Source organism: Anolis carolinensis, chromosome 1, assembly GCF_035594765.1.
Source record: "Anolis carolinensis isolate JA03-04 chromosome 1, rAnoCar3.1.pri, whole genome shotgun sequence".
NCBI classification, from domain to species: domain Eukaryota; kingdom Metazoa; phylum Chordata; class Lepidosauria; order Squamata; family Dactyloidae; genus Anolis; species Anolis carolinensis.
In genome coordinates, this window is record NC_085841.1 from 32,376,987 (window position 1) to 32,404,175 (window position 27,189).

At 38.4% G+C, this 27,189-nt stretch overlaps 1 protein-coding gene across 1 annotated transcript in view; it reads right to left on the minus strand.

Moving 5' to 3' along the window:
- Positions 1–27,189, minus strand: part of ptpn14 (protein tyrosine phosphatase non-receptor type 14) — a 154,160-nt gene that overhangs the window by 75,974 nt on the left and 50,997 nt on the right. Inside the window, exons 2-3 of the mRNA XM_062972045.1 lie at positions 12,369–12,693; positions 7,005–7,174 (exon numbers count right to left, since the gene is read on the minus strand). Of these exons, the coding sequence (XP_062828115.1) occupies positions 7,005–7,174; positions 12,369–12,542 (344 nt within the window). The 5' untranslated portion in view covers positions 12,543–12,693. The remainder of the gene's footprint in view (positions 1–7,004; positions 7,175–12,368; positions 12,694–27,189) is intronic.

Here is a 27,189-nt window from a genome sequence, read left to right on the forward strand (position 1 = left end):
TTGAATGCTGCAACACAATTCATTTAAAAACATGTCTAAACGCCCTGATCTATTAGGAGTTATGTAAAACTAACTTTAAAATGCCCAACTCTGAAGGAAACTGGTTGCAAAAACTACACATATTGCATGAAGATGTGTACAAAAAATATACACAGTAGAGCAAAATAAGCACAGCAATACAGAATTCTTATGCAGAGGGTTTTAAAAAAATCATAACCAAATCAATCAAATTTAACTTGAAAAATAGAGAATGGAGAGAAACAAACATTGACAACCCTTACAAAAAGCTTATTGTTCCAACTAAATTTCACTTGACCAACAAAGTCCTGCCAGATTTCGCCTTGCTTCTGGTTTGCTTTTCAGCCCTTTCTCTTATTTTCTCTTTTAGTTGTGCCTCAGTCTTTGGTCCTGACTTCTAACTTGTACCTTCTGGCATCTGTTTCACAGCTCTTGGCTTATCTCAATTTGATATCAAGGAGATACCCTGAGACATCTACACGCTTCTTGTCTGGTTCTTGATTTGTTTTGCTCCAAAAGACCTATCTTCATTCTAACATCAATTCCCATTGCCTTATCGGGTACCCAACTCATTTCCTCCACTTCTTTCTGCATATGGTACATGAGCCAGGCAGATGCATACATTGATAAATATTTTTATTACCAAAATCCTACTGTACAGTACTACAAAATACAGCTGCAAGTCAAATAATGTGATTTTCATAATTTTCCACCTACACATAGTCTGGTTGTGCCTCCACAAATTAGAGAAAAACACTGATTTTCCCCTCCAAGTCTGAGAGTCTAGTAAGGCCCCAATGGCATCTTAAAATATCTGGAGCAAAGAGTTCAGTTTTCAATCATCAACACAATGAGAACAAGCTCTCCATTCACTAGAAGGAGTCTGCAGGGAGAAGAGTTTGCTATCTTCAGCAATTTATTTTATAAACAAGGAATTAAAGCCTTGGAGGCTCTTTCGTTCTGAGGCCCACAAGAGAAAGTTCTGACCCTTTCCACATCAAAAGTCAAAGTAGTGAAAACAAATAATGTAAAGGCACTGGATCAAGTTTAACATGACACCAACTTCTTTCTTCAACTCAGTAAATACCCACTATAAACACACTCAAATATTATGCAAATGAAAACAGGACCAAACTATTGTTTTGCAGGTTTCACAACAGCAATCTCATTTAGGGGTTTGAGATTTGGAAAGGAGGTGGCAATATATTTTCAGAGTGGGTATGCCTTTGTCTTCCTCTGAGGTTAAGGTAGTATTATTGGCCAAAGGTTACCCAGGATGCATTTAAACTGCTGCACTAATTAGTGCAGTTTGATACTACTTTAGCTGACATGGCTCAATGCTATGAAATCATGGGAGTTGTAGTTTTGTGAGGCACCAGCACTCTTTGGCAGAGAAGGCTACAGGTCTTCTAAAACTGAAGCTCCCATGATTCCATAGCACTGAACCATGGTCCTAAGTAGCAACAAACTGCATTAACTCTACAATGTAGATACACCCCTAGCAGGTCTCCAGCAGGGATTAAACACTGATTTCCAGAGTCTTAGTCAAACACTGAAACCACTACACCATACTGTCTCTCTGTCATTTGGTTACTTAACCAAAGTTAAATCTGAGCATACATTCACTAAAAACTATTAGGTAAAGGTAAAGGTTTTCCCCTGACATTAAGTCTAGTTGTGCCCAACTCTGGGGGTTGGTGCTCATCTCCATTTCTAAGCCAATGAGCTGGCATTGTCCGGAGACACCTTCTGGGTCATGTGGCCAGCAAGACTGCATGGAGCGCCATTACCTTCCCACAGAAGCGGTACCTATTAATCTACTCACATTTGCATGTTTTCGAACAGCTAGGTTGGCAGAAGCTGGGGCTAATAGTAGAAACTCACTCCACTCACTGGATTCAAACGACCAACCTTTCGGTCAGGAAGTTCAGCAGCTCAGCGGTTTAATCCACTGCACCACCAGGGGCTCCAATCTATTCTAAAAACTATTACATAAGAAAAATGCAAGTAAAGAGAATTGGACTCTGCTAATTCTCATATCTGGAAACCTGGGGAGTTAACGATTTAATTGAGTTTTCTCCATATATCCACAAAACCATACTGTTCCAGACAGCCCCTCAACTTCTGTAGCAAACTTTGGGGATGGGAAATAAAATGCATCAGCACAAAAACCCTTTTCACATTCATTCTGTAGAGTCACAACACTACAACAGCCTGCAAATATGTTAGAGCATAACACAAAGCTCTAATGCAGACTAAGTGTTGGCATAAACTTAGGAACTTTTTAAATTGGAAAACTGGGGAGGGAGCAAAAGTTTGCTTGTTTCCTATCTTGGTTTATGTCCCTCCACCCATTGGCATCGCAAACCTGATTGTCATCCTGCATCAATTTCCAGGAAAGTTAGACTCACAGGATGAGAACAACATGCTGATACATAAATGATGGCAGAACATTTAGCACATTACAAATTCCTCACTTTATCTTACTTTGCTCGGGATGCCAAGTGAGGGAGGAAGTGAAATCTGGGGAAACTGATCCTGGTTAGAAACATGAACAATGAGACTGGCAAGAAAAGTACAAATAAAATAAAATCCGCAAATATGGATGAGAAAAATCAGTATAGTTTAGAAAAACTTTAAAGTAATTTAAAGTACTCCATAAAAATTGACCATCAATTGCTTATGTTCTATTGTCAGTCCCAAATAAAGGATACTCACTGTTTCAATAAATTCAACATAAATGCAAACTCACCAATTTTTGATTCCATAGAGCTACTCTGTTTATAACTAACAACTAGATGCAGACCACTATCACCATGGAGTTCTCTTTCCTCTTAGGGGAATTTCTCTCAGCCCCAGAAAACCCTCTGATAAGAGTTGCTTTATCACAACTTGAAAGCACACAACCACAACACACACATGCTGCTTCCCCTTTCAATACAGTAAAAATCATAACATAACAATAATCCACCATTACTGTGTAGATAAGATACTGTTAAATACAGAAATAGTCCAAAAAACGACATTAAAGGTTTATTGGAAAATGCTATAAATTGCAAGGTAACAGAAATAGAGAAGATAACGTCAGTACTTGAAGTAGGAATCCTTAACTATTCTGATATGGAGAAGGGAGAATTTAGGGGCGATTATATTGGTTGCCTAAATAATCTTAATATTCCATGTTACAAAAGGAGTGGGAAGAATCCACCATCATATCAGCTACAAAAACATCTTAGGAATCCACCTAAATCCACCAGGCTCCAAGATTTAGCCATATAAATAGCTCTCGATTGCTGCAGACCTAACAGGGTCATGAAAAAGAGAGTCCTTTAACCTCTCCAGTTCTGGATCAATTTTTGTCAAACCAAAGAGCTAGGTGAAAATATGACCTGCAACTGGTCTGCTTACCTAGCTCTGGAGCTGTCCCTGTCAACATGGCATCAACACACATATGAAATGACAAAAAGCCTAACAAGTACCACTTGTCAGGTCAAACCTAAAGATTGCTAAACAGCTGGCTGGCTGGTTAGCAAAAATAATCTCATCCTATTCCAATGTGGTATTATACTTATTATACTACAATATTATCTTAGACAAACCTTGATTGAATAGAACAAGTGATAAAATCACTCTACTGCATTTGTGTTATATTACAGGAAATTATTTTAGATATTTGCTACTTCAGATCTTTGTGATCTAATATTTGTGATTATGTTTTTATGTGAGATTGTAAACCACACTGATCTTTTGTGGTGAGCGGAAAGTGTGAAATAAATCAACAAACCAGTTAAAACCAAGATTAGGAAAGAATCTAAATGTTAACACAGCCTAGCATGGAATAGGAGCCCCCGTTGGCGCAGCGGATTAAATCGCTGAGCTGAACCTGCTGACCGAAAGGTTGGCATTTTGAATCTGGGAAGCGGAGTGAGCTCACACTGTTAACCCCAGCTTCTGCCAACCTAGCAACTCAAAAACATGTAAATGTGAGTAGATCAATAAGTACTGCTCTGGCAGGAAGGTAACGGTGCTTCATGCAGTCATGCTGGCCATATGATCTTGGAAGCATCTACGGACAAGGCTGTCTCTTCAGCTTAAAAATGGAGATGAGTACCAACCTCCAGAGTCGGACACAATTAGGCTTAATGTCGGGGGAAACCTTTACCTTTACCTTAGCATAGAATGAGACCAAGAATTCATACAATAGAGGCAAAGAAGGAGTACACATTGAAGTCTGTACTAAGCCTTAGAGGCAAACTTGATTTAAATTAGTGTTTTATTTTAACCAGTGATCAAGACTGCTGTGCTTTCAAGTTCTCCACCTTACAATAACAGCAAATTTTAAAAACCATCCTGTATCGTCTACAGCAAACTTGACCAGAGCAAATTTGAGATATATATTAGACTATATTGCTCATACAACAACATATGGTGGATTTGGTCCATGCAACAAGAGAATGGTGATGACACTGCTGTTTGATCTGTAAACATCACTAAAGGGATCCATTTCAGCATCAAGGGGTGCATTACAGTAGAAGAGCTGACTTAAATTATCAATCCATGCAAATATCTATCCTTCAGAGGGTCACAAAGGTCATTTGACGCCAGGTAACTATTCAAAGTGCAGGTGCTTCAGTTTCACCAAACAACCACTGTACTTCCACCTGTGACAGCTGGCAACGCAGGCAACAGCTGGAGAGGCACAAAGTTGCTGTTTAACGGGGCTGTAATTAAAAGCATTGACTTCCAAGGGAAAAATGCTTCCAAAAACAAAGATGCCCATGCCCCCCCCCCTCATTCCTGAATAGTACTTCTGTAATTCCAAATCAAAATAGAAACCTGTATTATCAGTGGGACCATGCTAAGTGAAGCACAGCAACTTGTTACACCAGCCATGTAGCTACAAAGAGAGGAAAGAATTCAAGAGGCACATTTTGGGAGAAAGAAGTGAAAGGGTGGGAGGAAGAGAGTGAGAAAGAGATTGAAAGAACATGTATGCACCCCAATTGATAGCATTTGTGTTTGAGAGAGAGCACATGGCCATGTGTCAGAGTTAAATTCTCTCCCACCAATCCCCTGTCTGCCTTCAAGTTACCTGTTGACTTATGGTGACCCCATGAACTTTGTACAACATTCTTAGGCAAGGAGCAACCAGGGGTGTTTTGCCATTGCCCTTCTCTGAAAGACAACCCACAGCACCTGGTATTCTTTGGCTGTCCCTTTTTCAAGTGCCTGATTCTGTTTAGTTTCAAAGAGCCGAAGGGATCTGGTGCTTTAAGGTTTTGTAGGCATCCTGTTTTTTCCATCTACTAAATTCAATGTATGGTTTTGGAACTGTCACTTTCTCACCTTAGCCTATTAGCTCCTTGACCAATCCTGTCTGTGAATCCCACTCCCCTCAATTAAAAAACTGGAGAATATTGCTTTAGCATTGCTCCTGCTATGAAATAAAAAAGTACAGGAACTGTGCTCCCATCACATTCATGTTTCACTATGTCACTGTTTAATAACTCTTTCACTCTGTGGATTGTTTGGTTGCTTTCCAAAGAGGACTCTGAAGCTGTGACGCCTCTACCTGGACACAGTTAGTAATATTTTATGAGGGATGCTGACACATGCCCAAATGCTCTCTCAAATACAGATACTCTTCTCCGTCTTGCTGCGTATGTGTCGTCCACAGCTTTTCTTTTTTTCTCCCTTCCTTTGCATAATAAACTCTGTTAGCGCATTTGCTCAACAGTCTAGGGATCTCTTCTGCCACCCAAGACCTTACAATAGTCAAATCAAATCAAATAAAGACAAACAATTTAAACTTACAAAAAGATTTAAAAGAACAATAGAAAGAAATCATCGCATCCAAACATTTCAAGCTTCATTCAACAACGACCCAGGTGAGGTGCCAAAGCCTACCTGAATAAAACAATTTCTGACTGCTGGCAGAAGGCCAAGAGAAAGGAGGCCACCCTAGTCTTCCTTGGCAGGGAGTTATAGACTCAAAACAATAGAATTGTATCACCAGCGTTTTCAAACAAGCAGGAAAAAGTATCATCTTTGATTCCTCCAGATTTAGAGGCATCAGAACAGAGCCTTAGTGATCTTAAAGAATAATAGATGGTGATCACTGAAGCTCTTGCAATTTTTTTTTTCAAAACTTCATTTCACCCTACTTAAAATGTGCTTTCCTGGAATTCTTGCCGCTGAAACAGTTTGCTTCATAATCTTTCCTTCATGACTGCTCACAATCTTGCAGAATGAAAAGCTAAAATAAGGAATTTAACTTATGTTTATTCTCTTTTTGCTTACAATCTAGCTGAGTCACGTTGTTTTTGGTTATTGGCTTTCTCCTATTCTACAGCATTTTCTCATCAGAACTGGCAGACAAAGGGTTCATCGACACTGTAATTTGGTGAGGCATTATTTGGCAGAGAAGGCCTTACAAAACTAAAACTCCTACAATTCCATACCATTGAGTCATGGCATTTAAAGTGCCAAACTGCAATAATTCTACAGTGTCAATGTACCAAAAGATTAGACCATAGTTGCAACTTTATATCTACCATGTTTCTATGTCACACCAAATATGACATGACAACAAGTTTTTAAATTTGAAACACAGACTGAAAATAGTTTTGAAATCATAAACTCAATTTTAGAAAACTTACTGTTTTTTAAAAAAAGAAGAATGGGAAGAAAGGAAGAAAAGAATTAAGGCAGAATTTATAGCAATGCAGAAAGGAATGGCTTTGATCCTTAGATTAGTTTCCAATTGCAACTGTACATTGTAGTAACCCTATGTCACGTCTACTAACATCCTTTGGAGAGGCCAGATGTGATCTAGAGGGGGTCCAAGACAGGACATTATTTCAAACCACAGGTATCCCCCTCCCCCAAACACACACACACACACACACACACACACACTTTTTGACAACTGCAACTAGAAACTATTTTAACTAGGAAAAGTGTGAGGAAATAAGAGTTCTGTGTACCTTGTGACTTCTTGCTGCAGACGGGTCACACTTGGCACATAGAACATGACCCCAAAGAAAAGTAGAGGCTCACTGGCAAACTTGTCCAGTTGCTTTTTGAGTGGTTTCTCCAGTTCCACCCATCGCACTTGCTGGTTCTTGCTGTGAAACCAAAGGCCAAAATAATGTGTCTAGAAAGAAGGAGTAAAAAGAGTTCAAGAGAAAGGTTTATTCTTAGGGCAAGTTTACAAAAAAAACAAAACAAAACAAAAACACTCTTTCACCTACTACTGCTGCCATTTTATTAATCATAACAATTAGCTGATGTCATGTTAGTTTTTGACTCCTCCAGAACAGGTATAAAATATACACAGAGGAGTTGCAAGGAGAATGATCAATAATCTACTTCAAGGTTCTCTGGACAACCAGTCCTGCAGTGGAAGCAAAATTCCCTATTGAATTTTGGCCAGTATATTCCATTTTCCCATCTTATGTTAAAGAGATAGGCAGTTTGCTTCCAACTCTTCCTCTGCAAGTTCTACAATGATTAACATGATATAATAATAGTGCCAAAAGATCTCAGCCGGCATTTGGAAACAATAGGCATTGACAAAATCACCATCTGCCAACTGCAAAAGGCCACCCTACTGGGATCTGCACACATCATCAGAAAATACATCACACAGTCCTAGACACTTGGGAAGTGTTCGACTTGTGGTTTTGCGAAACGAAATCCAGCATATCTATCTTGTTTGCTGTGCCATACAACGTCGTTGTGTTGATGATGATGATAATAATAATAATAATAATCTTTATTTATACCCCGCCACCATCTCCCCAACGGGGACTCAGGGCGGCTTACATGGGGCCGTGCCCAGAACAATAAAATATAACAGAATATAAAAAGAACAACAAATCATAACACATTGAACAATACAATAAATGATAACATACATTACAATGCAAAATCAGAAGAACAATAAAAACAAGGGCGGGCCACATGAACACTAAGTTAAAACTCGGGGTGAGAAAGAAATAAGAATAAAAGCCACAAAGAACAGGGTCATAAAATGGTGGCAATCTAGAGGATAGATATTGGAGAGAAGATGTATGTAGAAATTACTCTCCAAAAGCACAACAGAAGAGCCATGTTTTCAGGTCTTTCTTAAAGGCTACTAATGTGGGGGCTTGCCTAATCTCAATGGGCAGTGAGTTCCACAATCGGGGGGCCACAGCAGAGAAGGCCCTCTCCCTTGTTCCCACAAGGCGGGCCTGAGATATCAGCAGTGGCGACAGGAGAGCCTCCTGTCCAAAAATTATATCATGCAATAATTGAGTGGGGGTCTTATATAAGCCAGGGGAATGTTAAGCCAAGACCTACTGCTGCAAAAGGCCTTTTTTTTAGTCCAATTGATTCTGATAGTGGATTTTCAAATATACCTTTTAAAACAGAAGTGCAGAAAAGAGTATGTGTATGAAGGGGATCTGTAGAGCAAAGTCACTAAATGTTACCATCTTGCATAACTTAACTATTCTTAGTCAAATCCTAAAATCTACTGGTAGTACATCTTGTTCTTCACACTGAATAGCAACAATATCTTTGGGGAAAAGGATACTGAAATGATTTGTGGAGTGTGAACATAGCAACAAATATTGTTTTATGTCTCAGCTTGGGTCCTAAGTTTCCTTTATCAGATATGCTAAAATGATTTCAGTTAGCTGAAGTGATTTGTGGTTTATATTTACAACGGCTGGAAACAGACTAGAATGTTATAGTAATTAATAACAGCTTTTAACAGAAGCAGTTTTCAGTGGTTTAACACAAGTAAGGAAAGAATTATAATTCTTCAAAAATAAGTTCCAGTAACAAATGAACAAACAACAAGCAAACACAGGAAGAATAATTACTATCTAAACTTTATCCCACATTCCAAATAACTATGAGTGATCACAAATTTATTTTCTTGGCAAGTGGAAGTGGTTGCACAGAAAGATGTTTCTGTGATGATTCTATCAGAGTTGGCAGGGGAAGAATCTGACTTCATGGTGATTTATCCCACATTAATGCTAAAGCCTGAAAAGGTTACCTTTTTAGCCTGTAAGTGGCTATGCTGGCTATGGGATTATTGCAGTTCAAAAAAATTAACTGAAGTGAACTTTGAATAAAACACGTTAATATCGTGAAAACAAAGTGGAGCTGTACTAAAAATTATATCCAGCAGTAAAACAACAGCTAATTTGCAAGAGATAATAACATTAGTGAGAAAGGGTTAACACATTTGAGTGAATTGTTAATAAACCATGAAATCTAATTTGATCACATTTACATTGGAAATAGTATGCTTTTAACAATTATGTTAATTTTTGAATTGATATTTATATTTTCATCAGAGTGATACACAAGAAAGCTGGATCAGAATAAAGATTTTTAAGCTCATCCGTAACTTTACTGCTCCCCTCTCTCCATTTTGCAGAAAAGGAAATATCTGAATAAATTTTTGAAAACCCCATTTCTCATGCGCACAAAAAAACCTTCTCTTGTTTATTCTTCCTTCCTTTCTTATATTCTCATCTACTTACTTGGAGCCCCCAGTGGCGCAATGGGTTAAACCCTTGTACCAGCAGGACCACTGACCGACAAGTCGGCAGTTCAAATCCAGGGAGAGAGGGGTGAGCTCCCCCCTGTCAGTCCAGCTTCCCATGCAGGGACATGAGAGAAGCCTCTCACAATATGGTAAAACATCAAAAATCTGTGCGGCCCCTGGGCAACATCTTTACAGATGGCCAGTTCTCTCACACCAGAAGCAAATTGCAGTTTCTCAAGTCGCTCCTGGTACGGAAAAAAAATCTACTTACTCTTCTACTTTCTTTATCTTACCATTTTCCTTGTTGAGACTAGTTAAAAATCAGAGGTTTAAGAGCTTTGGCAATCATTTTCTTGGGAGAAATAAAGAGGTTATATGCAGTACAGGAGGCCCATTTCAATGCAAAGACCAACTCTTCTTCTCAAGTTCCCATATTACTTGGGATCTAATGAGGTAAGTAGTTTAGTCCACTCTTAGGTATTAAAAAAGTGAAACATCATTTTGAAAAAATCCAAGAGAATGAGACTTTGTGTAAAAAGTAGCCTGAATAATAAAAAAATCTTGGTTTTTAAGCATGGTACCTTAATTAATTAGCTGAATACCAAAGGATAACTAATGCTGAAATTTCAAATTTAGTCAATCACTTTTGTTAAAGGAAAGTGGTCTCTTTTTTTGCTTGCAAATGTCAACTTTTTATATGACTTAACTGAATGCAATTCACTAGTTCCTATTGCTCTAGATTACTGAAATATTTTAGCAAAGCTCATTTTTACTGTATATCTGATATTTTTATTATCATCTGGGGGATCAGCAGGTTTGTACATCAAGGGAACTGTTGGATTATATTACTAGGGAGTCAGCTGGCCTTGGTTTCTTGCACTGGTTTTAGTTGCTTTACCATTTGTGACCCCACTTGCGTTGGGACAGTTTTGGCATGTTGGTCCAATTTCTGGTAATTCTCCAACTAGATCACAGTAGTAAGACATCGCATGAGGCTCTACCCTTGAGGGGCTTAGAAGCTTCACCTATGCTTGCTAGAACTTCAACATGTACAGCCAGGTTTATTCAAATCAAGCCAGATTTAGAAATACTGCACAGGCTGCCAACTGACATCAGGATTCAAGTTAAGATGTTGTTACAAGCCATAATTCACTTGGCAGTCAAGTGCATGGAAGTGTGCATCTCCCTGTACTAACCTCCACTGTTTTGAGACATTCCACTAGAGTGATATATTCAATTACTTTATAAAAATCAGAAATGGGTGCTATTACAGCAATGGAAAGAGCCTATTTGGCAGTGGGTCCCAGATATCTGAATGGATTAGTTTAACCATTTGAGCAGCATCAGGTTTGGACAGGTTCATTTTCAAAGGCCTTTTGACTGGGAAAATCATCCCCCCTTTTTATTTATTTATTTATTTATTTTTACTGTTAAGACCGTCTTTTCCAGTATTTTACCAAATAAATACATAATTTTGCATATTTCCCACTTGACATCTTGGAATCTATTGAAAAAAGGTAGTATACAAAATGTTGAAAGTTCAACAAACAAAATAAAAGCAAAAACATGATAGGATTGCTCTCTACTGTGGGAACATCCTCCCCTCAGAATCCTAACTGGAATAATTGTTTGTGTTATTCTGGCACTAAGTCATAAAAGTCCTTGGGCCTTATGATTTTATGCTCATACAGTATTATTATAAATTGTTATAACTAGGTTTAATTTGTTTTTAATATGACAAATTATTTAATATGATTTTTAAATATTGTAATAGTTTTAAAATGTTTTAAATTAATTTCTAAACATCACCCTAAGATTCTTGGATATAGGGTGGAATATAATTTTTTAAATAAATAACAAATAAATAAAAAGCAAAGTGAAAAGAAAAAGCAGAGCCAACCAACCCATATGGAAAACTAGCATTATCTGATCCTTGTCGTGCATTTTTTTCTGCTGAAACAAGCAGTTGGTATCTAACCAAATTCCAAAGGACACCCACCTGTTCTACTAACAAAATGTTAAAAATGGATTCTCCTGGCATTAATCCCAATGCTGTGAATGGTGTGTGGCAAACAGGCAAATATATGGAGACTAGGGAAGGGTGGAACAGCCAACTTGTGCTTTTTAATAGATGTTAATGACTAAATTGCCTGTGTGATTCAGAAGAGAAAGACGACACTAAGTGTGGCTGAATGCTGGAAAACCTCTAACCTCCAGGGCTTCAGTTTCCATATGCTCCATATACGATGGCCAATTATGGAGTCTTTATAAACCTAGAAGGCCAAAGGTTCCCAAATTCTGAGGGAAGTCACTCAGGAAGGACTAGATTCACTTAATTTTATTAGAACTAATTAATCTACTGATTACAAGCTATTTAGAAAAGCAATTTAGACCAACAATTCTCTGGCTTTTGAATTTCAAAACTAAAGTTTAGGAAATGTAAGCAAAGGTAAGTTTATCAATTCTGGAGTAATACTTAACGTTGAATCATTTAGCTATCTGCTGAAAATGCAGAGGCAGCACTCAGTTGAAAGAGGAAAGAGAATAAGCATTCATGTTCAGTTAGAGTTTACTCTGATAGGAAGCAACAGTGAATCACAGTCCAATCTGTAGGTAACAGATTGTCTGTGCCTCTTATATAAGCAGGATAAATTTGCCGAAGTTCCCCTCACTGATAAGATCCAGCCAATTCCAACAATAACATGATACTAATAAACAGGTTTCAAATGAAAATGGCTTTTGCTAAAGAAAAAATGTCACATTGCAGGCAGCAGTTGGTCTTTTCCTGGTTTCCTCTCACCTCTCGCAATTCCAACCTCTGAGCCACGGCCTCCAAGCATTCTTGCCCGGTGCTCTCCACTGAGAACGTACACTCAATCACGTTGTTGTCCAATAAGCGAATCCGCGTCATGAAACAGTTCTTGCTCCGGACATTGTAGCGCCTGGTCCTTCGCAATTTCAGCCCAAAAGGCATGACTGCAAGAAGAAAACTGTCCCTCTCCTTTTCACACTTGAGATCTTCTCACCAAGGGAGCTTGGAGTGCTGCTCCTCTAGTGGCCACTCTCCTCCTCCTCCAAATTTGGGAAAGGTAGCCCATGCCAAATTCAGATCCCAAAAGCAGTCCCTGAAAAACATCAAAAAGAAATATGGTTCATTTCCATGAAGACATCAAGGACATTTTTTTCCTTCTCATAAGTATTACCCATTGACTCTCAAAACTCAATTTAGACTAGGCAGAACTTTGTCTGCTGCATACATGCAATACCCAGCATCATTGCCCCATAAAGAAAGAGAAGAAGGAAACAGAGGAGGAGGACAAGAACCACTCCCACCAATTCTTCTAATATTTGATAGCTTTAGTATACTCAGGAATTGAAGTTTTGTCCCTTTTGTAGGAAGTCTATCCTTTTTTGTGCATTCTCTTATTTCGAGTCTTCTCGTGCCTACCCTTGTTTTATACTACATTCCACAAATCCAAGAAAAAATGATTTTTTTGCTATTTGAACTCACATTCCTTCCAGCCCTTCATGTTATTTCTTAGGCTCTTAAACAGAGGTAAGAAAGAGTACTGCTAAGACAAAAGGACAGGAAAAGAAATAAAATACTGTGAAAGGTATAACGTGTTATATAACTTTATAACCATATATATATATATATATATATATATATATACACACACACACACACACACACCTTGTATAGATAACCTTATAACATGTTATCTGATCCTGTAAAGGCGTAATGAAATGCCAGACTATTACATACAAAGAGGTTATAATCCTATGCAAATCTTCCTGAAAGCAAACCACACTGAACACAGTGGACCTCACTTCTGAGTACACATGTAGAGAAGGAACCCCACATAATATGACATATTAAATATTTTTCAACTCAGAAAGACTGAAGTATCTATTACTGACAAATTTTATGCCACCTGCTATAGCCCTTTCTGAATACTAGCTATTATTCTTTCAAAGCTCCCAGGCAATATGGCAGCCTTATCTATTCGACAATATTCTCAACTCAAACAGTATAAAGAATGGATGGAAACCAAATGAAGGCCATGGAGAATAGGAGTTAAATCTGAATGCTACTTTTGGAAACAGCATTCTACTTATCTAACTCTATTGTTTTTTTAAAATACATTTCCTTTCACTAGAGTAGCCACTCCCTTAAGTGTAATCCAATTTTGTAAATAGTTAGAATAGACATAAATAAATCCTATATTTCTTTTTTGTATATTAGGACTTCAAATGGGGGGGAGGGGGACCTAAACTCTAATCAACACAATCAGTATACAAAATAGAAATGGAAAGTGAGTTATGGATAAAGACAGCACTGAGCAAATTAAAATCAAGATGCCAGTATTACTCCTATTTTTCACACTCATTTCTACAAGTTCTTGAAAATACTGAAACAGGCTCTCTCTTCGAATACACAATTAGTAAATTAAATTTATTTCAGTAATAAATTCAGAAGTTTATTTTCAAGACAATCATGAGATTTATTTATCTAGATTCGCAAAATGGAATATACAGTACAGCCCTCATATCTTCAAGTGATGTATTTCTGGGATTTACCATGGAAATGCGAATTTGCAGATAATAGTGAAACTTACTGAAATGGACAACTTTTGTGGAAAATATACCACAGAGTCACAATGGAGAACCTAGAAATTCCTAGAGAACATTTATCTAGCATTTCTAGGTCCTACAGTGTGAGTCTTGCAGTGGAGGACATAGAAAATAAATGCCTAGAGGGAACATTATATTTTTGGACATGGTTAACTGAAATCATGCATACCGGTCCCATGGATACTGTAGTTCAGAACTTCTAATGCAAAGTAAATATAATTCAAATAAATGTTTCTTTTTTAAAGGACACTGCTTTATTTTGCTAGTTTTGCCCACATGTTTCATGCATCTGTTCACAAGGGAAGACATGAGGTACAGTAATATTAAAATAGCATAAGAAATTTTTTTTGTGAAACATGCCATGTTTGTAAAGTAACACTTTTAAAATTGTATCAGAAGCTACGTAGAACATACTGCAAGTCGCTTCTGGTGTGAGAGAATTGGCCATCTACAGAGACGTTGCCCAGTGAACACTCAGATGTGTTAGATGGAAGGCTTCTCTCATGTCACCGTCAGCTAGAGCTGACGGACAGGAGCTCACCCCATCTCGGGATTCAAACTAGCAACCTTCAGGTCAGCAACCCAACCTTCAGGTCAGCAATTCAGCTGGCACAAGGGATTAACCCATTTAGCCACTGCGGCTACAATGTAACACTGATTTTGGGCAAATACCAGTACAATTAATAATACACTTTATTTATATACCACCCTATCTCCTCAAGGGGCTCAGGGTGGTTTCCAGCATTACAAAAAACCATACAACAACTTAAAACCATACCACAACCAAACATAATACAATAATGAACATAGGTATACAAGAAATACAAATCAATCAATTAACACAAACTTAAGAACTAATGATAGAATGCTCCATCAACTTCATTTGTACATATACGAGCGTTTGGTGCATATCCTCTGAGCAGTGTCTATAATCACTCACACAGGTTGCGATAAGATAGATGTCACTGGTTGGGACTGATGCATCATGCCGTCAGTCTGAGACAGTGAATATCGGGGTGAAGGATCTGACCGCCTTGGGCCAACAGGAGATCTACAAGATTTGAGAGATGCAGGAACTTGCCGTTGGACATTTCCAGAAGGGGGAGAACCATGGCGGGCGAAGCCACCATGGGGAAATTAGGATGCAGTTCCTGCTGTCCATTTGCAGTTTCAACACTACTCGCATGAGTAGGGGAATGGGGGGAAACACAAACAACAGGAAGTGGTGGTCCCACACTAGAAGGAATGTGTCCCCAAGACAATCCCAAATTTGGTTCTTGGGCTGACACACACAATAGAGCAGGCACTTGGTGTTCTTTGCCGTTGCAAACAGATCTACTTCCGGGGTACCCCAACAAGTGAATAGGTGAGAAGACTCATCATTGTGCAGCGATCACTTGTGATGAGCAAGTTATGTTCTGCTCAAACAGTCTGCTAGAGTGTTTTATTTTCCAGGAAAGTAAATTGCTGTTAGGTGTATACAATTCTATACATAAACACTCAGAATAAGTCCTATTGAAAGATCCAGGCATGGGGTCGACAAGCACACACACACACAAGTGGGAAACCTTCAATGGGGGGGGAAGAATGGGAGCACTGCTTTTCAGACTCACCAGGGGTCACAGTGTTGCTGCCACAGATATGGTTCTCACCAGTGAAAATTTATGGCCAATATGGTAGGTGTCTCTGATACAAAAGAGTGCCATAGTTCAAGGGAACACATGTCCTGGATTCAAATGTTGTACTATGATCCATATGTCTGCAATTCGTTTTCCTTACATAAGATCACTCTGAACTATACCTAATAATTAGCTTCTTCCATGGCTAGCCTAAAAGTCATATTTTTGACTACACTAGCAGTGAGATGCAGCATACTGCCATAGTTTGAGTGTTGGACTACAACTCTGGGGAGCAGGAATTAAATCCCTGCCCAGCCATGGAAACCCAATGGATAATTTAGGCAAGTCTTCTTTCTCAACTTCAGAGGAAGGCAAAGGCAAAATTCTGCCAGAACAAATCTTGCCAAGAAAACTTGATGATAGGTGTGCCTTGGGGTTGCCATAAGCTGGAAATTACTTGAAGGCATACATCAACAAAACAGTGAGCAACAATGTGTTTTAATTGTTTTATTTTGGGCAGCAGTATACATTGATAATGCTACGTAACTTAGTAATAGCAGCAACACAGTAAGCTGTTGATGAAGGGAGAGTGTTCTATTCCTATTTTGTCACACTGCTAATTTTTGGTAGCGGACAAGCAGGAAACAAAACTTCTTTCCCTAAGTGTATCAACTGTTCAGCTAACGATCCTTCACACTTTTATGAACAGAGGCCTAATCTCTATGCTCACGTAGCACAGAAAATAAACTAGCTGGCAAAAGAGGTAAGAGCATGCTGTAACTTCTCTGCCTGTAAATTATTTTATTCAGTTACTCTTTACTTATAAAAACACATGGCAAAGTGGGGATTGAATGTCCCATCTATAATCTTTCAGCCCCCTTCAAAGGATAAAAAATTGACAGGTAAAACATTTTATACCACTTTTTGTTCTGTATTTGTTATTTTGCTTTTGGCCATAAACAACAATGGTAAATCTAATTCAATCAAAGTTAACAACATCAATAACCCTGTTTCAAAAAAAATTAAAGACATAAATGGCCCAGCAAGTGGCTTCAGATAGCAGAAGGCACAGACCAAAAACCTTATCAGATCATGGCATCTTCGATGTTATTAAAGTGACAGCTTCCAAATCCCAGCAAAATCTCAGCATTCAGCAGATGCTACAGCCACACCATTGGACTGAGGTTGTCTAACAGAGACACTGCAGTATATGGCACCCGAGACCCTTTCATATTCCACAGTTACAGCACTTTAATGAACTTGGTTCCATCTTATGGAATACTGGGACCTGTAGTTTATGAAGGAGCATTCCAAATTCTCAGCCAAAAGCTCTAGGACAGTGGTTCTCAACCTGGTGTCCACAGATGTTTTTGGCCTTCAACTCCCAAAAATCCAAACAGCTGGTAAACTGGCTGGGATTTCTGGGAGTTGTAGGCCAAAAACATCTGGGGACTCCAGTTGAAAACCACTGCTCTAGCACCTCATCAAATTAAAAAGCCCATATGTCCATAGGATGAAGCCAAGGTAGATTACATGGATAGTAGAGGTATACATTCTGTAATGTGAAAGTGCTGCTGAAGAAACAGCGTTAGGAACAGTGCTACCACACTTTTACTGTCACTATCAGAGTTAATTATGCACTCCATCAATATTAATATTTACATCTGAGCAGAAATTCAACATGTTTTGGCATTAAGAAACTTCAGTGGAAAAACACTGTCCAAATAGCATAACCAGCCCTTTACGGTAAGCTCTTGGTATCCACTGGGATTTGATTCCAGGACTAACCCACTTCGAGCCGTGAAGATAGGTTGGTAAGAAATATTATTATTATTATTATTATTATTATTATTATTATTATTATTATTATTACCACCCATGGATACCAAAATCCATGGATGTTTGATTCCCATTGTGTACAGTGGCACAGTAAAATAGTATCGCATATACTAAATGGCAAAAGCAAGGTTTGCTTTCTGAATATTTTCAGGTTGTTGATCACTGGATCCATGAATGTAGAATCCATGGAGGCTGAATGGTGACAGCTATTTATCATTTCTTCCACTGTATTGAGCAGCACAGGTAAGGAAGTTTGGGTTGCCTAGGCAAATGGGCATCTTCCCGCTCTTCCATTATGTCAACAATACTGGGAAAGATAAAATGGCAGTGGTCATTGTAGCAGTGATCAACTTTGGTAAAAGAAATGAAGATAAATGGTAAAGGGAAATCAGGGAGAATTTCACACCCCAGAAACATGCACTTGAGTTTTCTACCAGATACTAAATTCTCGCTAAGTTCAAACACTAAGTTGAAGCATGGCACAGACAGCTACTGGGAATGCTCAAATTGGGCAGCATGGTAAAGCCTTCCTACTTATTTTGAGTTCTGTGATAGTATAAACAGATTGCATCCTGCTCCCAATAAATCTCAAATGAAGCTGCATTCCTGAGCAGGAAATATGCACCCAGGTAGAAGACACAAGGACAGGCATACTTAGCACTTTGCCAAGTCTTCCTATGTACAACACTTTTCCTCTCACTGTTTTTGACCCTAGCAGAGAATATGTGAAGAGGACTTCAAAGCTGAAAAAGCAATTTCTTTGTACTTTACCTCCCAGAATATCCTTGAACAGAAGTAAAGGCGTTATAGTACAAAAATGACTTTTCCCAAGTTCTTATTCATTTGTATTTTTGTGTCTTCCTCTTCAATCACAAAGGCTCACAAAGGCTGTTCATTTGACAGTCCTCTGCCATGAGGAGTACAGGCAGTCTCCAATTTATGACCAAGGTAGGTTCTGTAGGTTTGTTCTTAAGTTGAATTTTTGTAAGTCGTAAAATATACATTTTTAAGTGTAACTCCAGCCAAATATATACAGCTTTGGATAACAGGAAAGGATTAGCAACCATGTGATGTTTGTTTTGCTGCCTGTGTCCGTATTCAGAAGATTTCACCTCCCATTCTGTGCCCTGGATTTTGAAAATGTTGGCTTGTTGTGAAAACAAGGTTTGGTGATAAAGCTTCAGCTGAGACACCTTTTCCCACGATAACTCTTTCAGGAGTGAGTTTTCCTTCCTAGGGGTAGATTTCTCTCACTCCCTGTATTCTCACATCCGTTCTTAACTATGAGTCATTTGTAAATCAGATTTTTTTTGAACAGGTCCTTGGGACTTTTTATCATTCATATCTACATATTTAACAGAAAAATAGCCAAAACCATCAGGATAGCAAGACATTCTTTTTATGTCACCAACTCCAGGTAATTTAGTACATCATGATGTGTGATAAAGGCAGCAAAGTTAACTTTATATATCACATCAATATATTTTCACCCACATTTTGGAACTTGGGTTTTACCTACAGTCTCTCTGGAGTTCTTCCAGCATTCCACAGTGTTACAGCACACCTATCAAAACTATGTAATTCTGGGCTGGGCATGGATAAGGGGATAATTAGCCTAACTTGCTGGATGAGGTGCAAGCCTGCACTTTTGAGAAAGGGCATTCGCTAAGTGCCAAATACCAAAGACAGGTCTCATCTGGAAAGATTCACTGACTTACCTGCTGTTCCAACAAAAATGCAGAAAAAAGACTAACTGGCTGTACACAAAGATGTGTTTCTAGAGGTGCCAGTTTTGAGCTTCTGGTGGTTGCTACACACTACTATTGAACGTGTTTGTGTCCATGTGTGTGACTAATGATTAAATTTTCAATTTGATGTATCAGTGTTCACGCATGCATTGTTTGTGTATGTATTGCTTGCTCTTACCACACATACACATGCACTAACAACGCATGCACTAACACTGACAAAACAACTTGGAAGTTCAATCACAATGCATATACACACAGGTAGAAATACATTCAGTGGTACAGTAGTGGTAAAACAAAGAAGCTCCTTTTTACGAGGTTAGTTGGTACTGGGAAGATGGTGAGGAAGATCTTTTGTGGTTGATTTGTAGTTCTGTGTCTGTAGTAAACAGTGCACTAAAGTTTGAAAGAAAGGAATTCTTGGGCTTATGGTGAATGATCACAAGGTTCTCTGGGATTCTGCGAGTGTAATTTGCTCAGTGCTATCCATGGAATTCAATGTCATAGGCTAATTCTCAAACCACTACGCCATGCTGAAATTCAACTTAAACTATTTCATTTGTGCTCTTGGATCCGTCTCTCCAAACGTCAGTCCAGGTAGATGAGATGATCAGGAGTGATTACTACCAGCTTCAGCTAAAACACCAGCTGCGCCCCTTCCTAGATTTGGAGGAGCTAAAGATGGCAGTATACACACTGGTAACCTTAAGGTTGAACCTCTGCAATGTGCTTTGCATTTAACTACTCTGGTACCAAGTTCAGAAACTCCATCTGGTTACAAATATGGCAGCCAGATTGGTTATAGGAACATCTAGGAGTGAGCATATTACATCTATCCTAAAGTCACTTCACTGGCTGCCAATTAGTTTCCAGACAAAGTACAAGTTGTTGGTTTTGAACTTTGAAGTTCTACATGGTTTGAGTCCAGGTAACTAATGGGATCACCTTTTCCTGTACAATCCGCTTTGAACACTTAGGAAGCGACTACTCCAGCCAGCCACAACTCAACTGGCAACCGTCACCCACAGAACCTTTTCATCGGCCACCCCAAGACTGTGGAATAACCTGCTGGAAGAGCTCCGACAGTTAGAGCAGCTGTCAGAATTTAAAAACCACATAAAAACCTATATCTTCTGGCAGGCCTACCCAGCCAGTTGATGGCATTAATTCTAAACTTGTGCCCCATGTTTTGGTCTCTGCCCTGTGTGATTAATGTGTATTTTATAAAAACGCTTTGATATGTTTCCTTTATGGAACTGTATTTTAATATATGTGTTTATAGATTTGTATAGTATTTGTGTGTTTTTGACTGTGCTTTGAAGCAATAAAATTATTATTATTATTATTGATATGTGTCCCTATATTCCACAGGCAAAGTAAGTAACCACCTTAAGGTTCTGTTACCAAACACGTAAGAAGAGCAAACCAGAGAATAAGTTTATCTCACAAACTATTTATAACTATTTTTAAAAACCCAGAGATACTAGCCATCAAAACAAAATTAGAAACAGAGGCTAGTGAACAAAACCAACCAACCATAGATATATTTTGGATGAAGCTTTCAAACAGTATCCAGAAGGTTCATTATGATTTTAGTTATGGAAGGCTTATCAGACCTGGTTATTACATTTCACATATGCATATTATTACTTTAGGATAAAAGGTCTGCTGAAATATGTTGACTTGCACTTCTTTTTATGTTACAGGAACTTATCTCTATTCTTTCTATGATATTTCTGCCATGGGTACCAAATTTTCTTGTTGAAGTAACACATCTACTTTATTAACTTTACTTACAGTGAAAATTTGCTTGCAAAGGAAAGAAGTTGTAGCAAAAATGTGTGAGAAGTGGGCAAAGCTAACATAATAATTTCTACTCTTCCTCCTTACATTTTTATCTTCTGCAATCAAGTAAACCAAATAGTATTAGTACCACGTTTAAATCAGTCCTGATTTAAAATATACAATATAAGATAACTGTATTTAATGCGGTGAAGTACACTGTGGGCAAATGCAAATTACTGCTATTTTACATTGTTGTTGTGCTCATTGTGGCTGTGGCAAACTTACTATCTAGTGGCCAAGGTGCTAGTGGTAAGTATTTCCATACCTAGCTAGCCCCCTGAAAACAGACAGGCAGTCTGCCTCAATAACCTGATAGAATATGTTGGAGCTTGCCCTTTGTTGGCACAACCCAACAAAATCCAGAATCACCTTCATGCTGTAACATGTTGGCAGAGTAGGACTTTGTGAAGGCCAGGGGATTTATAGACTAGAAAATTAAGCTTAATTTAACCACATCACTGGCTGGAATAAAAGGCTGTTATTTGTATGAAGCTCTCAAGCCTCTATGAACGCCCTATGGAAGTCATTTTAATCCTATTTCCATTTACTTTCCAACTTTTACTCAGCAAAGGTTTTACGCCACAACTATTTCTTTCTTGACTAATCAGCTGGGTTTTTTGGCATAGCATTCACTCAGCCACCACAATACTTCAAGTTCAGTCATGTAACTACATTATCAAATCAGCTATAAATAAGTGTATGATTATTTACACCTGATTTGATAATGTAGGTACATGATTGTACTTGATATATTGTATTCCATTGTGGTGACTGACTGTTAAGATATGACGTATTTGTTGTGGAAGTTTAGAAAATAATAAAAATAATTTTATTTAATTATTTCTAGAAAATTTAAAAGGAATATAGTCAGGGTAAGGGAGCTTTTCTGTTTTGGCACCTCTAAATCGTGCAACAACAACAACATCCCTATATCTTTCCTAAAATGTATTAATTGTTTCTAAGATGCTTTCCTCTTAAAGGCTCAGATCCTTCTCATTTTAAGACTGGGGAGAAAGACAGTCACCCATTAGGGACAGGATCTTACTAATTTCCAACTGCTCATGCAATGGACCATAGTGCAAACATTTTGACAGTTACACGGTCAGGCATCCAGTACCTTGGTTATGTGCGTGGAAATCATGATTTCAGAACAGGAATTGCCACATCACTTTGACAAGAAGTAGCTGAGTTGTACTTGGCATACACAACAGCTCCAATATGATGAAGTAGAATGGATCACATTTCAAGTAGAATGAGTGTTCAGTTGCCAGGCCAAGATACACAACTGATTCAGGTCTTATTGCAAGCCAATAATCTGGATTTCGACTAATTTATTAAACACAGTTTAATAAACTGTGTGGCTTTATATCTTCCAGAGGGTTGTACTGATTGTATTGCATCTTTCTTGGGCTAGAAAGCATCTTGTCCCTATCCCACTGCCTTCACAGGTATGTTTGGTAAGGAAAAATCTCAGTTTTTGCATGCTTTAATTATATATATTATTACAATTTTTACACTTTTGTGGGCCTCTTTGAATCCCAGCCTTTGAGAAATAGGCCTTGACACCTTGAGTAAAAGGCTTGGAAACTGTGATTGGTGCAAAGATTGGCAGCCAGGCTATTAACTGGAACTAACTATAGGAAGCACATGCTGCCGATAAGTTTCCGATCCCAATTCAAAGTGCCAAATCCAGTGTTTCTCAACCTCTGGGTACCCAGATGTTTTGGACTTCAACTCCAAGAAATCCTAACAGCTGGTAAACTGGCTGAGATTTCTGGGAGTTGTAGGCCAAAACACCTGGGGACCCACAGGTTGAGAACCACTGCCCTAAACGGTTTGGGTGTTGCCTATCTTTGTGACCACATCCCCCCTATGCGGTCGCAAGGGAGAGGGAATTCTTGGTGGTAGCCTTTGCCATTGGAACGCCTCCCCAGGAATATTAGGCAAGCCCCCATATTAGGCAAGCCTCCTTCTGTAGGGACCTGAAGATCTGGCTGTTCAAACACCTAGTTGATCTACACAATTGTTATGCAGCCTTGCACTTTATGCCCTCATCCCATGGTTACAGCTTTGCACTTATCCCATTCCCTGTCTGATTGTTTACAGCCTGGCCAAGTAGCTTACCCCCATTGGTTGATGAGTGCTATTTTAATTGCGTTTTAAGTTGTTGTTTTATATGCCCATATGCTTTATTAAATTGTAATTTAAATTGTGTTTTATTTTATGTTCTGTTTTTAGGCACCTTGTGCCATGTGTAAGCCACTCCAAGTCCCTTCAGGGAGATGGTGGCGGGACACAAGAGTAAAGTTATTATTATTATTACCATCATCATCATCATCATCATCATCATCTAAGTAGCGACCTGTTTTGAACAAAGGCTATCGCCCTTAGTATATCTGAGATAGCCACAGCACAATTCTGTATATGTCTACACAGAGGAAGGTGCAACAGGACTTAGTACTAAGATAATGTATACAGGAATATGGTCTTTAAAACAATACAGAATAATAGGATATTTTCCAGGCCAAGAGGTGTAATACATTTATTACTTGTCAGTGAAGTAGCAATGAACCAGTTTGGACATCATAAGCTGTGGTCTGTTTATCACAAGAATGATCCAATTGTTTGATTTACATGTTCTTTCTTGTCGTTTAGTACAGACAAAAATGGTCTTGTCCCATTTTGATTAACTACAGGTGGTTATTACATCCAAATCTTATTGCTTCATTCAATCCATCCAAGCATGTTTAATCTAATCTACAGTTTGTTTTAAAATCTAATAACAAACCAAAGAATGTCAACTAACCCTGGTTATGATCGGACACAGGGTTGAAGAGCATTAACAATTGAAGAAAAGCAAAAAAATCTCCGATCTGTTATTATCCACAATGGGAGAAAGAGCCACAATGGGAGAAACCAGTTCAATCTATATAATGTCCATCAGTGAGGGACCTCATATCTTCCAAACTTCTCCCCCAATTGCTATTAAATTTAGACACAACATAACATTTGAACTGCCATGTGTTTTAAGCCTGTTCTCACAAACCTGACCCACCTGAGAAAGGTAAAATCATCCCCTAAGCAACGGCAAGTCAGTCTCTTCCTCCCTTAGCTACCGTCCTAACAAATGACTCTTCCCTTTAGCAATGGCCAAGTACTCCCCTCCTCCCTTAGCAACCGTCGTAACACATGGCTCCTCCCCTTAGCAATGACACAAGCAACAGCCAAGCAGGCTCCACCCTTTAGCAACTGATGTGGGCAGGGCCACAAGGGAAGGCTAGGCCCATCTCCTCGCCACTCACAAGGAGGTACACGAGGCTGAGACTCTGAGGCCTAGCCACAGAAAGGGTGTCAGGAGTGACTTCAGAAACTGCAAGCAGCAAGGATGTTCCCCGGGGGACACCATGATGTTTTACCATCCTGTGAGAGGCTTCTCTTTATATATCTGTGGAAGGTCCTGGGTGGGAGAAAGAACTCTTTTCTGAGTTTTTTTCATTGGGCCAGATTGGGCCACAACAATGCGTGACCAGGAATAGTTAGTAAATTTATATAATATTAATGCTGATATAAATTTACACTGAAGTCCACTGCAGATTTTAGATATTAGCTATAAAAAGGAGGCAACTTTCATAGCTGATAAGCCAGGCAACATTCAACAAATGAAGAGTTGTGAGACTATACTGTAAAAATTACTTCTAACATGTTGATAGGAGACGCTATATTTCTGGTTGTCCTCTATCAAAAAATGAAGTTTCAGTGCTTTCAGAATGCTGCACACACACACACCCAGCATGAACACTACAAAGCACATGGAAGGCAATCATTAAAATCTTTTCCAAGCAACTTTGCTTGCATGCCAGTATGGAATGACATTCTCAGCTTTAATTCACAATAAGCCTTGATATAAATCACATAGCTAACAGCTTATGAATAAGAGTTCTTGTTTCAAAGGCAAACCAGAATGCCACCTCTTCTGAGAAACAAAGCCGCAGTTCAGAAATGAGTTAATATCCTTGTCTCCACCCCCACTGTAGTATTATAGCTTTGATTTTCAGTGCATGATGTGTGGGCTTAACTAGTGGGATTCAATCTGTATACTAACAAGCAAGACTTATTACTGGAACGAGGAGGGCCAAGAGTTTCCCTTTGAAATCATGGGTTCCTTCAGCTGGTATCACTGAACAGGAATGCTTTAGAAGCATTTTCAGAACACTTTATTCTTTATTCCAACTGCATGTGGATGTACCAATAATCCTTGAAAATGATGAAACAGACATTAATAAAGATAAAAAGCATGTATTGAAATACAAATATAGAAATCTGTACCTGTACAGGAGAACAAGGCAAGGATCCTGTTGGTGACTTACACAAGTAAAACCAGGGTCAACCTATCAACTGGTAAATGTGGATAAATTGTCTTATCAAAAAGGCACTAAAAGCTATCTCCATCACAAGAGAAACAGGGCAGTTTTCTACTGCTGCCCCTTCATAATCACAGCATCCACAGACAGTTTACCTCTGCAGTGAACCCTCTATATCCACGGATTTGACATCAAAGGATTTGATCATCCACATCTTTAAAATACACATCTCCAAAACAATTACCAAAAGGCAACTTTTTGCTATTGTACATAAGAGGTACCATTTTACTACACCATTATATACAATAGGATTTCAGCATTTACAGATTTTGATATCCACAGTGAGACCTGGAACCAAACTCTACTGGATGCCCAGGGTCCATTGTACTTTCCAGTTAATGTCACCTCCTTTACACTGGTGGAATTAAGCAAATGTAGTTATGCCAATGGTAGAGCCAACATTGTACAATAGTTTGAGAATGTGACTATTACCCTTGAGGCCAGAGTTCAATTCTTGGCCAGCCTCCGAAACCCATTGGGTGACATTGAACAGACCTGAAATCTCAGGCCCAGAAACCTTATGATAGGGTGACTCTTAGGGGAGAACCTAAATCAGAAACAACTTAAAGACACACGACAGCTACCACTACTCAATGCAACACTACTCCAAAGTGCAGTGTTAAATCTACCACATTAATATGAAGATAATTAATCTCCTTCTAACTGTGAAACACCTATCTGCAAATGTTGAAATAAATAAACCAGATCAAAAATTGGATCATCCTTCCCTTTCATTTAGACCCCCTGTATCTAAACATAACTTTTATGGATGTGGCCTTGTAAAGGAAAACAAGCAATCTTTTACTGTTACAGTAGAGTCAAACTTATCCAACACTCGCTTATCCAACGTTCTGGATTATCCAACGCATTTTTCTAGTCAATGTTTTCAATATATTGTGATATTTTGGTGCTAAATTCGTAAATACAGTAATTGCTACATAGCATTACTATGTATTGAACTACTTTTTCTGCCAAATTTGTTGTATAACATGATGTTGTGGTGCTTAATTTGTAAAATCATAACCTAATTTGATGTTTAATAGGCTTTTCCTTATTATCCAACATATTCGCTTATCCAACGTTCTGCCAGCCCGTTTATGTTGGATAGGTGAGACTCTACTGTACTATTTTCCAACAATTTCACATTTGTAACATTGTTTTTTTCTCCACCTATATAGAAGTATTGAACAAACAGAGGTTCCTTACTATTGCTTTCTCTATTTTACACTGCAACAGAAAGGAGAATTGTTTGCCTTTCTAAATTTAGATATCCATGGATACATATAATATTTTTCTCTGTTTAAGCTTGGCAGTTAAAACTGATATGGAAAAGAAAAATATGCTTCATTACAGAAAGCCAATTCTGCTCTTGATTTATTAAAGAAGAAAACCATGAATAATATTGCTCTCTTTCTTGGTTTTAGAAAAAAATACTCTCCAAAAGGTTTTCAGGAGTTTAATTCTGACCAATTCAATTTGTCTTCTCTGCTAATATATTTGTCCACCTCTTTAAA